At 42.6% G+C, this 16735-nt stretch overlaps 1 protein-coding gene across 1 annotated transcript in view; it reads left to right on the forward strand.

Annotated features, from left to right (window-relative positions):
• Window positions 1-16735, forward strand: part of ERGIC1 (endoplasmic reticulum-golgi intermediate compartment 1) — an 864031-nt gene that overhangs the window by 570436 nt on the left and 276860 nt on the right. The window contains exon 7 of the mRNA XM_044069870.1: window positions 10047-10171. Coding sequence (XP_043925805.1) covers window positions 10047-10171 — 125 coding nt within the window. The remainder of the gene's footprint in view (window positions 1-10046; window positions 10172-16735) is intronic.

Here is a 16735-nt window from a genome sequence, read left to right on the forward strand (position 1 = left end):
GGAGCTCCGTGCATACATTTTCCAAACACTACAACCTGCCTTTATATTCCAGATCCCGAGCAGGCTTTGCTTCGGCAGTCCTGCAGGGCATTTTAGCTACACCATCTTTATCTTAGATCCTACCACCCCCAGCTTGGCTATGGTATTCAACCCATATGTAAGGACTGCAGTTGCATTCTTGAAGGACATAGTACAGTTTTGTACCTACCATAAATGTAGATGTCTGATAGATATGCAACTGCAGTCAGGTTTTCCCTCCATCCTACCCCTCTGTAAATTATCCTTTTTGGGTCCACTCCCCTTTTCCAAATTAGCTGGGGAAACCTGTTATGGTGTATCTGTTTATTACTGATGTCCTTCATGGATGCATCTGCAGTCATAACAACTGGGTTGTCCTGTCATCAGGCAGCCCTTCAGTCGGCCGGATTCCAAAGTCCGGGTCCGGCTTCGGCTGATGTCGCACTTCACCCGACGTCATCTCTGTTGGTCTTCGGGTATAAAGGCATCAGCCAACGCCATTTTCCTCAGTCTTTCTTGCCGCGTGGCGCCCGAAGCAGAAGCTGTTCGCAAGTGCCGGTCGGTCGGATCCAGAGATTACTTCTACCGAATACTACTTCGAAGACTTCTAAAGCTAAGTACCCCGTTGGGGACTCTTTCTTGCCTCAGCCGATGTCAGAAAAAGTTAATAATTGTTTAACCTGTGGGAAACAAATACCTCATAAGGATTTCCACTCTTACTGTCTGCCTTGTTTAGGCCCAGCCCACGACGTAGCAGCCTGTTCGGCCTGTGCTTCTTTCAACCGACGAACGCTTAGGCGTCGGTCGGAGTTTGCTGAACAGTTTTTGGTTCTGATTTTGCGTATATTATGCCGTCGGACCCTCCGACTACCCAAACTGCTAAAAAACGCAAAGATAAAGACCGACACTCGCGGTCCGCGGTTTCGGCCGAAACCATGGTTAAGCAAACCGCGAGTGTCTCGGTTTCGGCCGAAACCGAGAAAGCTGATCAAAATACAGCAGAATCTATCACTACCACTGAGGCCCCTGCTACTTCTCTTGAATCGGCCTCAGAAATTTTATCCACTACGGTGGTTGCCACTGACTTATCAGACACCATTCCCTTGGATGTGTCTACCCCAGCACGTGGTGCTGCTAGGCCTCCAGCAGCCATGTCCATTAAGGCCTTTGCCAGGGCCAAAGCAGCCAAAACTGCTAGAACAGTGCCTGCTAAACCCCCTACAACACGGCCCTCTTCTAGTTCACAAATGCTTACCCTGGCAGAAGATTTAATTTCATTAATTAGGGGATCTCAGTCTCACCCAGACAGGGCCTCTCAGCCCCCAGAGAAGAGACCTAGGGCAGAGCCCCCCGAGCCTGTGTCCTCTGATGATTCTGCTGATGAATCAGACATAACAGACCAGCCAGAGGCTCCTTTCTCCAATTTTGAAGACTCAGATGCTGAAGAACCCATTCCAGCTGCCTCCCCACCAGAAGAATTTTCCTTTGGGGAAACCTTACATGCCATGCGAGAGCAGTTCCAATGGCAGCAGCAGGATTTCTCAGACTCCAGAAAGACTTAGAACCTTTCTGCACCTTCCACAACACAGGCCCTTAGCTATACCTCCTGTGCTCTCTGTAGTGGATGATGCCTTCAATGATGCCTGCTCTGCACCAGATTCTTTACCTCCAGCCCCTGCCAAACCAGACAGATTTTACAGGGTACCAGACACTCATCACCACCTTTACAAGGCCCCACTTGCAGACCCCGAAACTATATCCCAGGGTCCCAAGGCAGTAGTCACGACCACAGCTAAAAACCCTATTCCTTCTGAAAGGGAAGCCAGGTCTTTAGACAGATGGGGCAAAAGGTTTACACTTCAGCTACTCTCTCAGCTAGAGCTTTAAACTGTCAGTTTCACATGATACAATACCAAGAGTTTATGCTTGATCAGTTAACAAAAAAGCTATCCTCGGATGAATCAATTGATAAGAAATATGTATTAGAAATGGTAAATAACATACAACAGGTTAGTAACCATTCCTTAAAATGTGGCTATGATGCACTGGAGGCTTCATTTAGATCAGCCATGACTGGCACAGTGATAAGAAGGCATGCATGGCTAAAGGAACAAGCTTTACCGGATCATGTTAAAGCTAAGTTATTAGATGCTCCTATGGATAAGACCAGCTTGTTTGGTACACCTGCCCAGCAGGTAATGAAGAAAATGGAAGAAAAGGCAAAATCTGTTCAAACGGTTAAAGATTTCTTGCAGGTCCAACCCCCAAGGTTTAGCAGGAACTGGCCTGCCAAAATTTTGTTCCTTTCCTGACTCCACAAGATCCCAAAGGGGCAGGAATAGACGTTCCAGAGGCAGAAACCAATCCAGAGGAGGTGCCTACAGAGGACGACAGTGGCAAGGTAACAACAGAGGCACAGACACAACCACTGCCACTACAACAACACAGCCACAGTGACTTAACTCTAAATCCGCCTACCAGGGAACAAATAGCAGCTCCATTAGGCGGCAAATTAACCTTATTTTCAAAGAACTGGCACTATATCACAAAAGACAAGTGGATTTTACAAACCATAGATCAAGGTTACCGGTTCCACTTCCACACTTTACCAGTCAAAAGAGGAATGCCAAATCTACCTCCAAATCAAAAAACAGAGGCTCTACAACAGATAATGCAGTTAGCAAACATGAGAGCTGTGGAAAGAGTGCCAAAAACAGAACAAGGAAAGGGATTCTACTCAAGACTATTCCTAGTTCCAAGAAAGGAAAAAGTTGGAGACCTATTCTCGACCTGTCCACCTTAAATACATACATCATTGTCCCAAAATTCAAAATGCTGACCCTACAGCAACTTCTTCCCATGCTGGGCAAGGAGTCTTGGCTGGTAACTCTAGATCTCAAGGAGGCATACCTGCACGTCCCCATTCGACCAATCTGCAGAAGATACCTCAGATTTCTTGCAGGATCAGAGCATTATCAATTCTCAGCATTGCCCTTTGGCTTATCTACTGCCCAGAGTATTCACAAAATGCCTGGCATCAGTAATCGCCCACTGCAGACTTCAGGGAATTCAAATTTACCCATACCTGGACGACTGCCTGCTACAAGGGGACAACAAAAGCAAGCTGACAACAGATTTACAAAGGGTCATTTACTTGCTACAAGCACTGGGATACACAGTCAATTTACAAAAATCAAGGCTGATACCATCCCAGACAAGGACATTCTTGGGCGCGGAATTGGACACAGTAAAACAAATGGCTTTCCTAACTGCAGAAAAACAAAGAGAACTCCCTCTTTACTTCTTGGCACTAACAAAACAGAACAAGTTAACAGCAAGAAAAGTACTGCAGGCCTTGGGCTTCATGGCATCATGCATAATCTTGGTCCCACTTGCCAGACTACATATGAGAAAACTACAGTGGTACCTAAAGAATTTATGGTCCCAACACAGGCACAGCCTAGAAACAGAAATTCCACTAATTCCATGCTTAAAACAGGAGTTCCTATGGTGGGCTCAAGCATGCCAGTCAAACCCAGGGCTACCCTTTCGCAGATGTCAAGCAAGCCAGACCATCACAACAGACGCTTCAGACCTAGGATGGGGGGCCCACATGCTGGACAAATGCGTGCAAGGATTGTGGACGCAGGATCAACTTCACCTGCACATCAACCTAAAAGAAATGCTGGCAGTAAAACTGGCAATCCAAAACTTCAGACCATTTCTCAAAGAGGGCCAGTTGATGATAAGGACAGACAACACCACAGTCATGTGGTACATCAACAAACAGGGAGGCACCCATTCATACCCCCTATGCAGAATGACCTTGGAGCTGTGGAACCTGGCACTCAGCTACAACATCCAGTTACAGGCAATATTTGTACCGGGAAAAGAAAATACTCTAGCAGACATTCTAAGCAGAACCACATCGGATGCCCACGAATGGATGCTACATCCGGACATCTTCAAGACCATCTCAAAGAAATGGGGAATGCCTCAGATAGATCTATTTGCTTCCCCTCTCAATCACCAGCTCAAAAAGTTCTGCACAAGGACATTCCACCCACTAGCATGGAAAGTGGATTCGCTCTCCTTCAGCTGGAAAGGCCTAACAGCATATGCATTCCCACCTCTTCCCTTGATACACAAGGTATTACTAAAAATCAAGGAAGAACGTCCAAGGATAATCCTAATAGCTCCAAACTGGCCAAGACAACACTGGTACCCACTGCTGAGGAGCATGTCTCAGAACAATATGTGGCCAATACCCCTGATGCCTTTAATGTTAACTCAGAACAACTACAGCATCATGCATCCAAACCTAAAAACGTTGCAACTGACTGCATGGAACATCAGATAGCAGCAGCTGATCCAGAACTTTCCCAAAGAGTTAAAGACATTATTCTTGAAGCCCGCAGACCTTCAACAAGAAGGAACTATGCAGGAAAATGGAAAAGTTTTGTCATTTGGAGTACTGAAAGAGGAAAAGATGTGTCAAACATAGATATGCCTAACATTCTGGAGTATCTGGCAGAACTTCTACATTCAGGCCTGTCCTACTCCTCCATCAAGATACATGCATCAGCTATATCAGCAGAATACAGCTTTGATCCACCTGTTTTTTCACACCCATTACTCAGACAGTTCCTCAGAGGAATCAAGAATGTAAAACCTCCAAGGAAACCACCATTACCAGCTTGGGACTTGAACTTTGTGCTAGAAAAATTGACACTATCACCCTTTGAGCCAGCAGCAACAGCAGACCTACAGCATCTATCGTGGAAAACCGCCTTCCTACTGGCAATAACCTCAGCCAGGAGGGTTTCTGAACTCCAGGCCCTAATGGCAGTACAACCCTTCCTAATCTTCCATCAAGATAGAGTGTCCATGAGGACTAATCCTACATTTATGCCTAAGGTGGTATCCAGAGTGTCTTTAAACCAGGCAATCCACCTACCTACCTTCTTTCCCAACCCACAAAACAGAGGGAAAGAATACTGCATACCTTGGATGTACATAGACAGCTACGCTACTACCTGGACAGAACAAAAAGTAGCAGAAAAACTGATCAGCTTTTTGTAGCCTATGCAACAGGAAGGGAAGGAAAAGCTATTTCCAAACAGACAATCTCCAAATGGATAGGAAATTGCATACGATTCTGTTACTCCTTCCATGGAAAACCAATTCCACAGAACATAAGACCTCATTCTACAAGGGCAACAGCCACTACCACAGCCTTTTTACGAGGAGTGGCAACCAAAGACATTATTGAGGCGGCTACTTGGACCTCCGTGCATACATTTGCCAAGCATTATAATTTGCCTCTATATTCCAGATCCCGAGCAGGGTTTGCCACTGCTGTACTGCAAGGGATACTAAACACACCATAATCTAGTTTCTTCCTCCTCCCCTAGTTGGCTATGGTATTCTACCCAGTTGTTATGACTGCAGATGCATCCATGAAGGACATAGTACAGTTTTGTACCTACCATAAATGTAGATGTCCGAACTGGATAGCATCTGCAGTCAGGATTACCCTCCCTCCTTCCCCTCTGTGGTACTCCTAGGGTGTTTACCCTCCTAATAGCTAGCTGGTGGGGGGGAGTCTTTTATGGTGTATTTGTTGTATATATGTACATACATGCTTATTTTTTGTGTTTACCACTATCTTTTTGGAAACATTGGCATTTATCCAAAATTTTTAGCCTTCAAGAGGGCTACTGGCATCTGGGGCAAGAAACACTGAGGAAAATGGCGTCGGCTGATGCCTTTATACCCGAAGACCAACAGAGATGACGTCGGGTGAAGTGCGACATCAGCCGAAGCCGGACCCGGACTTTGGAATCCGGCCGACTGAAGGGCTGCCTGACGACAGGACAACCCAGTTGTTATGACTGCAGATGCTATCCAGTTCGGACATCTACATTTATGGTAGGTACAAAACTGTACTTTGTGCATGTCTGGAATTTTTTATCCAGTCTCTAATTTTAGCCTTCTTTGGAGGGCACCTGGCATCTGGGGCAAGAAACACTGAAGAAGATGGCGTCGACTGATGCTTTTATACCCCAGTCGCTCTGACGGGGAAGAGGCGACATCAGCCGACGCCGGACCCAGACTTTGGAATCCGGCCGACCGAAGGGCTGCCTGAGGCAGGACAACCCATATGTAAGGACTGCAGTTGCATATCTATTGGACATCTACTTTTATGGTAGGTACAAAACTGTACTTTTTGCTTGCTCAGTCACTTGCCTGTATATACCAGAAGTTGCACTGAAATGTGCATCTTCTTATCAACTAACTTTACATCTGATACAGTTGTGTATGATCAGGCACTCTTTTCGCAGAAAAAGCAATGTATTTCATTGCGGATTAATGTCAGTCTGTTAGTGTAGAGTTGTGTTCAGTCTGTTTTAAAAACAACAAGAGTTCACTTGACAGGACCAATGTCATAAAAAAATGAGAGATCTAGGCAGTTTCGGTGGAGTAGAAGGATAAAGCCCTCACTGTGACCCTGGATTCAAGTAACGGTTCAAGTGTCTGATGGGGCCGCGAGGAGGGATAGGTCTTAACATCCTGGATGTGGAAGGCTGCTATGTGGACATCTCTGGTGACGAACCCTGGTGGAGAATGGGGACATGGAATGTTGATGTGCATTGGCCAGATAGGAGGACAGAGTGGTGGGTAAGCTGAGCTGCTGTTGTGAAATTCTTTGAAATGCCACAAGTCCTTATTGCGCTCCCACCCCATGCATACAACCACAGATAGTGGCAAGGGAGAGTGGAGTAAAAGGGTAGGCCATAAACAAAAATGTCACTTCCCTAGCGGATAAGATGGTCAGACCCCAGGATACCTTTAAGATCCACGCTGGCCACAACCACATAACAATAAAGTCTGGGGATGTTTGGAGTTGGCTGAATGTAGTCACTGGGTAGATTGCCCTAGGTTGATGCGTGACGGAGCAAAAAAGTGAGTCCAAATCAAAAAGAAACCGAGAAACATATTTTCATAATTTGTTAATCATTTTTACAATTCTAATATTTCTGCATCATAGTTAACATTATAAATTGTTTTACCCAAAAATGACTTGATGGTGCAACAGTTCTGATGGGAAATTTCTTTTTCAGCTAAAGGCTATTTCTCCCATAGCTCCCCCTTCTTCACCGTTGTATGCCCTTTTTGCACTTTCTTTTGCAGCAGGGTTTTTCCTGTCCGACATTAATGATAGGAGTATTCCAAACTGCTGCTTAATTTAAGATTTTCTGTAGTGATTGTACATTTTTTTTAATTAGTGAGTTCTGTGAGTAATGTTCATTACCATCTTGTATACAGACATACATAGGCCTTTTTGTTTAATTTATAGAGAGAATAAATAAACTAAGTTGCATTTTTGAAGGAGTATGTATTTTATTAATTTAAAGTACTCTGGTGTCTAGATCTTGGCAGTTACAATTGAAATAACCTCAAACCAGTAGTATTAATTACAATTGTAGTTCCAACTAGTTCAAACAAGGAGGAATAAATAAATAAATGAATAAAATAACTAAACTTGTACAAGGAAAGAAACATTCTATGTAGATTGTACTTCATAAAGGAAATTGCTGCTGACATGCCCGACTCAAGGAAAGTAGCGGACTAAAAAGGTCTGAAGCAAAGTAGGTAAAAGGTAATCCTGTAGTGCTACAGGTCCTTGGAACAACCTGTAGCCATTCACCTGAAAACATGAGGTACGTCACCTGGGTAAAAGGTTAGCGACAGCACCTTAATAACTTTAAGTAAGCAGGCCACTGCTTGTAAAGGGCACACAGGGAACTGTCAAAACCTTAAAGACACACCAGTAATTGGTAACAACAGAATATGCCACAAAACGGACATTTTATGTACAAGATGTCATTGTCAATAGCCTTAGCTGCAGAACTATGCACCTGCTTCATTATGCAAGGTGCCCATCAAAAGCCTGAGGTAAAGGATATTTATTGCACTACTGACATGATAATACCAGTAAATCGATCATCATGTTTGAAGTTAGAATTAGGTGCCTGATCCAGGATGTATCCTGACTAAGGGAATACAGTGTGTTAACTGTCTTCCTTTCATCATTAACCTATCATCAAAAAACTTCCCAGAGTGCAAACACACAAGACAAATTCTACTGTATTTCCCTTGTGTAATAAGTGTGGAAGGGAAAAACAATCTGATGCTTGGATGGTCACTAGTGTTAACATTACCTCAGACTACAATGGGCTGAACCTAAGCCAGATTTGTGTCATCCATTAAAGGATAGAATCCATGCAGTCCTAGGGTAGAAAAATAAGGAATAGATTTGTGAGCAAAGGAAGAGGTAAAGCTGAATGCCATCAGCTAAAGATGACAGTGAAAGCATTTCCCCTTGGTGACTTTAAGTGGTAGCATATACACACTGTAAACAAAAGAAGTGCTAGGAATGGGCCTTGCAGCAACCAGTATCCCAGAGGAAAAACACCAGAATTAAATATTGATATCCACCGCTAGAAATGAATATTTAATCGTGAAACATTTTAGGATGGTGCCAGCCAGGCCATAGTAGAACTTCAAGCACTTAATCAGGATTTCATGGCCTACAGCATCAGATGCCTCTCTGAAATAAAGCATTGCAGCTGGAATATAACTGTTAGTCTCTTGCCTTCAGGATGTTATATAATCATTAGAATGAGGACATTTTCTTGACTGTAGGTAGCTGTGAAACCCAAGAAGGATCCGGAATACCATAAGATGTTAAATAAGAATCCATCTTTATGTATACCACCTTTTCAAAGATCTTCCCTATAAAATGAAGGTTAGAGTCTGATCAGTTGTTTTCCAGTGTGAGCAATATGTATCCAAATCAAGTGCTGTCTTTTTTTTCTGCAGGGTTGGGTTAAGCAAAGCCTTACCTGTTCAAATGAGTGTGTGTAATGGGAGAGCTGGACTGAATGATGTGAGCATGATTATACTATTGTTGTAGGACTGGGATCCATTTCACAGTACTGTCCACAGAATGCACAGATTAAACCATTTTCATGACTTGGATTGACATTGATGTAAACACAAGTCTAGGCTACTTCTACTAAACAAAATGAGTGCCCAGACCACCGTAATCAGTTCTTTTTGTCCTTATCTACAGTTGTATCTACTTTGGCTTCGCTGTAATGTAATCATTTCTTCATCTGTCCCACAGTGTGCAACCTACAAACTGTCTCAGACACTTCATTTCCATCACCTTTAGCTTCTTCAGCTGCTCTACCTTTACTTCCCAGGTGTGTGTGTCGTACAGAAACACTGGTCACCCCACTGCTGACTGTCTAGCCTACTGATCTCACTTTCTGGTATCTGTGAAGGCATGTGCTTTTTTCATCATGTGGTAGGGCTTGCTGGCTTTCCATCTTAAACATTACCCATACATAGTTCAACCCCCTGTGCCAGAGCAGCTGTTTAGTGACCACAAGGTATAAATGTGTACATGTGAATATCTGTCAGAGTATGGAAGGTTAGGTATCCCCCTATTACTATTATTCCACTACCTGCATAGTGCCATACAGGTTTTCATACTTGTCACCAAAGGAATGTAAGATCCTTGTCCTCCCATCAGAGAGGTGACTGGGATCCCTGTCCTCCCATCAGAGAGGTGAACCAGGCCATTGATCACCTACTGCACCACATCCACTTATGAAACTCTCTTCAGACTGGGAGTGGCAGTGTCGTGGGAGGACGCCTTGTCCTTGTATTTCTGGGCTGGCCATTTGCTGTTGGTTTTACTTACAGTCCTGGTTCTTTTAGGAAGCTTCTGTTTCAGGTATAGCAGTCTTTTTGACAGCTATGTGGTTAGGCTAGTCTTTGTTTGTTCAATTGTTGGTGGATTGGTTCATTGTTTGTAAGCCAGGTGAGTGTCTTGATCGTAATGAAGCAGTAAACCGTGTATTTCTGAACGAAATATGCAAGCGCAGCTACCACACACTAATAAAAAGCAAAGCCATTAATGCATATCAAATGCTTAAAATGTTCTCTTTACTTAGTTGTTGGCTTAGATATCCAGGATGAGATGGGAAGACACGAAGTCGGTCATATTGAAAACTCGATGAAAATACCTTTGAACGATGGAAGAGGCTGCAGATTTGAAGGAAAGTTCAGCATCAACAAGGTAATGAGAATCCAAGTCAGTCATGTCTGTGAAAGGGATGCAAAACTTGAGTTTTTGCTGATTTCAGTAAATAAAATTCTGAATTTCATTAATGCTCATAAAAATGACATGAAATGAAAGCAGATGCTTGACTGCAGACCGGTTTTGTTAAAATGTTTGAGTTTGCCTTTTTGCTTCCTCTGGCATCTTCATTTGTTTATTTGCTTAGTAAATTTACTGATCACACATGACATAACACCAAACCTGTTTACATACACATGCACACGTACGCACACAGGCATTCTGTCATTGAGAGCTCACTGTCAGAGTGAAGTGCTTGGAAAGTTCGTCTAGAACACTTATCGAGTGCTGGAAATGTTAAAAGAAGGAATTTTGATTGCTTGTGGTAAAGCATGCATCGATTTGAGATTTTAACGATGAAAGTCTCAGCATTAGGGGATGAGAGTATGTGTGTGAGCATTTGTGGATAATGGTTATAGTAAGGACTAGGAAAGAGGCTAGATTTTAGTGTAGTGCATGTTTGAGTGCCTTATGTAGTAGAAGTGTTGCAAAAAGAGTTTTTCTAAGGGAAGGTATATAGTTAGGGTTATGGGCAGGGTTAGGGGTATCCCTCCCTGACCACCTTACTGATGCATGCTAATCCTAACCCTGACCATATCCCCCTGCCCCTAACCCCAGCCCTATACCTTACCTTAGAAAAAAACTTTCCATAACACTATTACTGTTCATTTTGTGGTAGGATTTTGGTATAGCAATTGTAAAAGCAAACTGTTTTCCTTTTACAATTTTTTTTAATGCTTTTGTTTTTTTAGCAGGTTTTATTTTCAGAATGCAGGCATTGATCACCTGTGCTGTGATGCTTCTGTATTTCAGAAAATCAACATATAATCGTGTATGCACACATATGTGGGTTTATTCACTTTATTACTAATGTAATTCAGCAAACCATGCATCTTCAAATAGAAGTCCATTGAATCCTGAGCTAATGACTGGGTGCAGAAGAGTGGAGGACTTACCCTGCCTTTTGGACCCATGTTAAAGACAGCTAAAATGTATAGCAGTTGAGTGGAAAATCTTCTTCCCCAGCAGGACCTATGTTAAAGCCCATTACCGAATTTCATTGTGTCAGGATTTGATGATTTCTCTGCAATAAGTGGTGGTTGGCTTAATTGCAGTTCGGTTACATTATATATACCCATGCATACGTGTATGTGTGTGTAAATCTTCTCTTTATGTCAAACCTGGCAACCCTTTACATTGCTAATGACTTATGTTGACTCGGTACTGTGCATGCCCTGATGCTAATCCTGGTAACGTGCAAAAAAGAAAACAGTGTTTTTTGCAGGAGGGAAAGCCCTCATATGGAGTTTCATGCTCCCACATCCTCTGCTAATATTCAGATTCCAAGATTGCACAATCCCCGAAGATAGGGTATATCCCCCTATTCTGGGAATTGTCTGTCTCGTACATCTGTCAGCCATGTATGTTATCAACCAAAGTGTGTCAACAATACAGAGGTTCAAATTAGCCAGTTGCACGTGCACACACACACACACACACACACACACACACACACACACACACACACACACACACACACACTGCATACATTTATTTATTTTATATTCAGTCGCCAATACATTTTATTGAGCTACCAGTCATGAGGTCTAAAGACGAAACATCCACATCATTAGAAACCAACAAAGACATCAAAACAAGTGTTTTTGCAACTTCAAGACCTCAGGGAGGTTCACCCATCTCTGTCACAGGAGGGTAACAGCTGGTAACTTGATTGCTCACAGGAGGGAACTGATATCACCATTTATCTTCCTCTTTAGCCTTAAAGTCCAGGTAGTGGCTCACCACTCCCACGGCACTATCACTCACCCACCCCAATTGCAAGGCATTCATACAGTCGGGCAGATCGGTGTTTTCTAGTTAGGCCTAACCTGTCCCCGTGAGTGGGTGACTTGCATCCTTAGTCACCACAAAGGCTTGATTGTGCTTCCTCCTGCAGCTGCATGCTTACACACACATGACTGCTTTGAAGACTGCCTCACGCTTTGGCGAGTTAATCAGTCATCCCAAAGCCATGGTTGTGGCAACTCTGCCCCTCTTAAAAGCTGCAATGCATCATGCAATCTGAACCTGTCCTCCTCCTCCCAGGATAGGCATACTCGTTCTCCGTTTTTGGCTGCTGTTTGATTCTGAGACGTCTGGGTAACATTAAGGACTTCTCTGCCCTCGTGTAGTAACAGATGGACCCTGTCATCTATATGGTCTTTGAAAGTAGCCTAATGTTCTAGTGTAATTTCAGGGTCTCTGAAGAGACTGTTCTATGTTGGGCAAAGTTTTATTGTTAAGTAGTAGGTAACCCTCTGGCACATTCTGCAAGCTACATCTGGAACTATTGTCTGGGAAAAATGAGAAAATATAGGTAACCACATAAGGAGTTTTCCCATGTTATAGCTGCAGATATAAGCATGCAGCTGTGCAAAGGGAAGAAAGCCCACATATTTAAATGCACCAATTTCTTTTTTTTTCCAGAAAATACTAGAAAATCCCAAATTGGGAGTGTCTAAGATTTTTATCTAGTTTGGATATTCAAGGCCAGAACACTCATTCACCATAACTTTTATTTCTTCTTAATATCTACTTCTTACTGTCAGGAAGTGAGTATTTTCCATAGACACAGAGATTTCACAAGTTGTATATTTCTTGAGACTTGTGGAATTTATAACTCGTCTTTTAGTAGCACATACTATTGTTTTTACAGTCGCTGCTTTCTACCAATAGCTGTATTTCCTCACCTTAGAATGGAACTCTGTGTTGTTTGAACTCAGTTTAAAAGACAGAGAAATTCTGTTTGATTTTTAAATTCATGCTAATGACTGTGACTACAGGACAGGGCTGCTGGTGCTTTTTTTCCTGTTTCGGACTCTTCCTTGAATTTGAGAAACCTCAAAAGAGAAAGCTGAATCAAGATTTGTATGTTTTCTACTCCATTCTAGATTATGAACTTAATTAATTTAAAAAAAACAGCCCCAAATGTAAGCTGAATATCTGATAATGTTTCATATGCAGCTACTGGATCATTGCAGTGACATAGTGGTAATTAGACAGCAGCCTTTGTACAAAGTGGTAGGATCAGTCAAGTTAGATACACTTAGAATTATTCTCTCACATATTTAACAATATAAATATATATTTATATATGTATATTGTTATATATATAAAAATGGCATCACCAAGGGAGGCTGCGGCTGTGTTGGCTTGTCAGAGGAAAATGCTCAGTCTCTCTTCTTTTTCACTTGAAACACAGAGAAAATCACTTTTCGGGCTCTTACTTGAAGGTACAGTAACTTACAGTCGACAGAAGTTATTAGAATTCATGGGGTTTTCACTGTCATGTTGCTGGTTGGATTCACTGCAGTCTGCAGAGTATTTGGAGCCTACTTCACTTTCAGCACTCCTGGGTCTTTGTATTTTAACCTATCATGCTCTAAGGTGCCTGAAACCACAGGAAGAAATTTCTGGAACATTCCGGTCAAGGTATAAGAGAAAAAGATGTCAGAGAACCAGGAAAAGAGATTGGAGAGCTGGGATTGCTGAAGACTAATCCTCATAGGCCTGCACTGCCATCCGTACTGCTAGTTAATGTGTGCTCACTGGATGACAAGATGGACTTTTTAAGGATGGAACTCTTCACAAAAATCAAGGTGAGAAATACCTGTTTATTGATCTTTACTGAGACATGGCTGCATAGCAAGATCAGTAATAGTGCTGTTAACTTAGAGGGTTTCACACTCTTATGTGCAGACAGGTGCCAAGCCTTGTGTGGAAAGACCATGAGGGGTGAAGTCTGTATTTACGTTAATAAAAGGTGGTGTAACTGTGAAATTGTACAGACATACTGCTCTGATTCCTGTTCTTAAAATGCTGGCTTTTTTACGTACCCAAAGAGTTTAATCTGTGTAACGGTGGTGTACATTCCACCCATTGCTTATACCACTGAAGCCCAGAACAAACTACACAACTCTATTTGTGAGCTACAGAGTAAAAACTCCGACTTTGCACACATGGTAGTAGGTGACTTCAATCGAGCTGATGTGAGAGAGTTGCTACCCCACTGTTATCAATATGTAGACTTTCCCACAAGAGGTACAAGTATTTTGAACAGGACATACACCAACATAAAAGGAGAATACAAGGCAGTACAACAACCTAATTTAGGAAGCTCTGATTACCTTTCTGTCATGCTTCTACCAATCTATAAACCTGCTCTAATTAGAGAAAACCCCACAGCAAAGCAGATCAGGGTTTGGCACAATAGGGGCAATGGAATTTCTCCAGGACTGTTTTGAAAGTACCCGTTGGGATGTATTCAGAGAGGCAGCCACGTCAGAAGAATGAGTAAACATAGATGACTACACAAAAGCAGTAATGGCATACATCTCAAAGTGTGTTGATGAAGTATCTATCACCAAAAGTATCACAATTAGAGCAAAACAAAAACCTTAGCTCACTAGTAAAGTCTATGAACTCCTGAAGGCAAGGAATTCAGCATTCAGGTCAGAAGACAAGGAGGGTCTAAGTGAAGCCAGAGCAAATCTAAAAAGAGGTATTAAAGAGGTTAAGAGGAAGTATAGAAGGAGGGTACAGAGTTGCTTCGAAGAAATGAGGGATACTAGGAATCTTTGTCAAGGGATACAACAGATCACCAATTAGAAAACCAAGGCAGCTCAGAGTGAAGACAGCATTGAATTCCTGGATATGCTGAACTCCTCCTGTGGTAGATTTGAAAAGAAAAATAAGTTGCCTGCAACTAGGTTGCCAACTGACCAAAATGAGGGGGTGCTTAATCTTAACTCTGAAGATGTGAGAGGTCAGCTTAACTAAAAAAAGTGAACCCCAGGAAGGCTGCCGGCCCAGACAATATACTGGGCTAAGTACTAAAAGGATGTGCAGATCAGCTATGCTCAGTTATGACAGATATTTTCAACACCTACCTCACTCTAGAAAAAGTACCCTCTTGCTTCAAGGTAACAAATATCATTCCGCTCCCCAAAAATGCCAATCCCTCTTGTCTGAATGACTACAGACTGGTTGCTTTAACTTCTAACGTCATGAAATGTTTTGAGAAGATTGTTAAAAAAGCACCTGTCAGCAATTCCACCATCAACCCTTGATCCACTGCAATTCGCTGATCGTGCAAATAGGTCCACTGCTGATGCTATATGCGTGGCCTTGCCCCTCTGACTTGATCATTTAGATGGAAAGAACAACTGTATCAGACTGTTGTTCATAGATTTCAGTTCGGCATTTAATACTGTGGTTCAGATGCAAGTTATCGATAAGCTAGCCACTTGGAATTAACAAGCACATTTGTAACTGGATCCTAGACTTCTTGTTCAACAGACCACAGAGGACATGTGGAGGAAATAACACCTTGGGGTGCATAGTTCTGAACACCGGTGTTCCTCAGGAATGTGTACTCAGCCCGCTGCTGTTCACCATCCTTACCCACGACTGTTCTGCAAAACACAGCTCCAATCATATCATCAAGTTTGCAGATGACACCACGATTGTGAGCCTCATCAAAGGAGAGGATGAAAGAGCGTACAGAGACTAGGTCAACACTCTGATCGACTGGTGTATGAGAAACAACGTAGACCTTGAACGTCAATAAAACAAAGGAAATCATCACTGAAGTCAGGAAAAGGTCAACTGTCCACTCATCGCTTTAGATCAATGGTGAAGAGGTGGAAAGGGTAAAAACTACAACATTTCTAGGTGTGTACATTTCAGAGGGTCTCTGTTGGACTGTGAATACTGTTCAGTTGGTCAAAACGGCCTATCAATGTCTCCACCTTCTGAGAAGGCTCAGAAGAGAAAAGCTCCCACTTACTGTTCTCTCCACCTTCTATAGAAGAGCTATTGATCGCATTCTCACCTGTAGCTTCACTGTTTGGTTTGCAAACTGTACAGTAGCTGAAAAAAAGAAGCTACGGAGAGTGTTGAGAGTTGCTGAGAAAATCATGGGCACCAGTCTACCATCAGTCCATGAGCTATTCACAGCAAAGAGCCTCAAAAGAGACCACAAAATACTTAATGACTCCTCGCACCCTACACACGGCTGGTTTACTCAACCGTCATCTGGCAGGAGGTACCGCAGTATTCGCAGTAGGACCTCCAGATTCATTTAACAGCTTCTACCCAACAGTGAGGAGACTTAACTCAGACACCAACCCTAGTGACTCCACCACAAACTAACTGATTAACAGTGTCTGGTTTGCAACGTGCAACATTTATTTATTTTAGTTATATATTTACATTCAAGTGCAATTGCTTGTTACTGGCTTTATGTAATACATAAAGAGTGAAAATTTTAGTTCATTGGCAATAACCACCCTTACCTGTCATGCTGCTACTGTACAGTATTTATATGACTACATGGGGGGGGGGGGGGTTAGCTTTTTTTTCCTATGTTCTTGGGGCATAGTCATTAGTCTCTTATTTTCATTACTTGACAAGTCTTATTGATGTATTTGTTGTATCCTGTAC

This window comes from Protopterus annectens, chromosome 4.part0 (genome assembly GCF_019279795.1).
Source record: "Protopterus annectens isolate FY-2018-M chromosome 4.part0, PAN1.0, whole genome shotgun sequence".
Taxonomy (NCBI): domain Eukaryota; kingdom Metazoa; phylum Chordata; order Ceratodontiformes; family Protopteridae; genus Protopterus; species Protopterus annectens.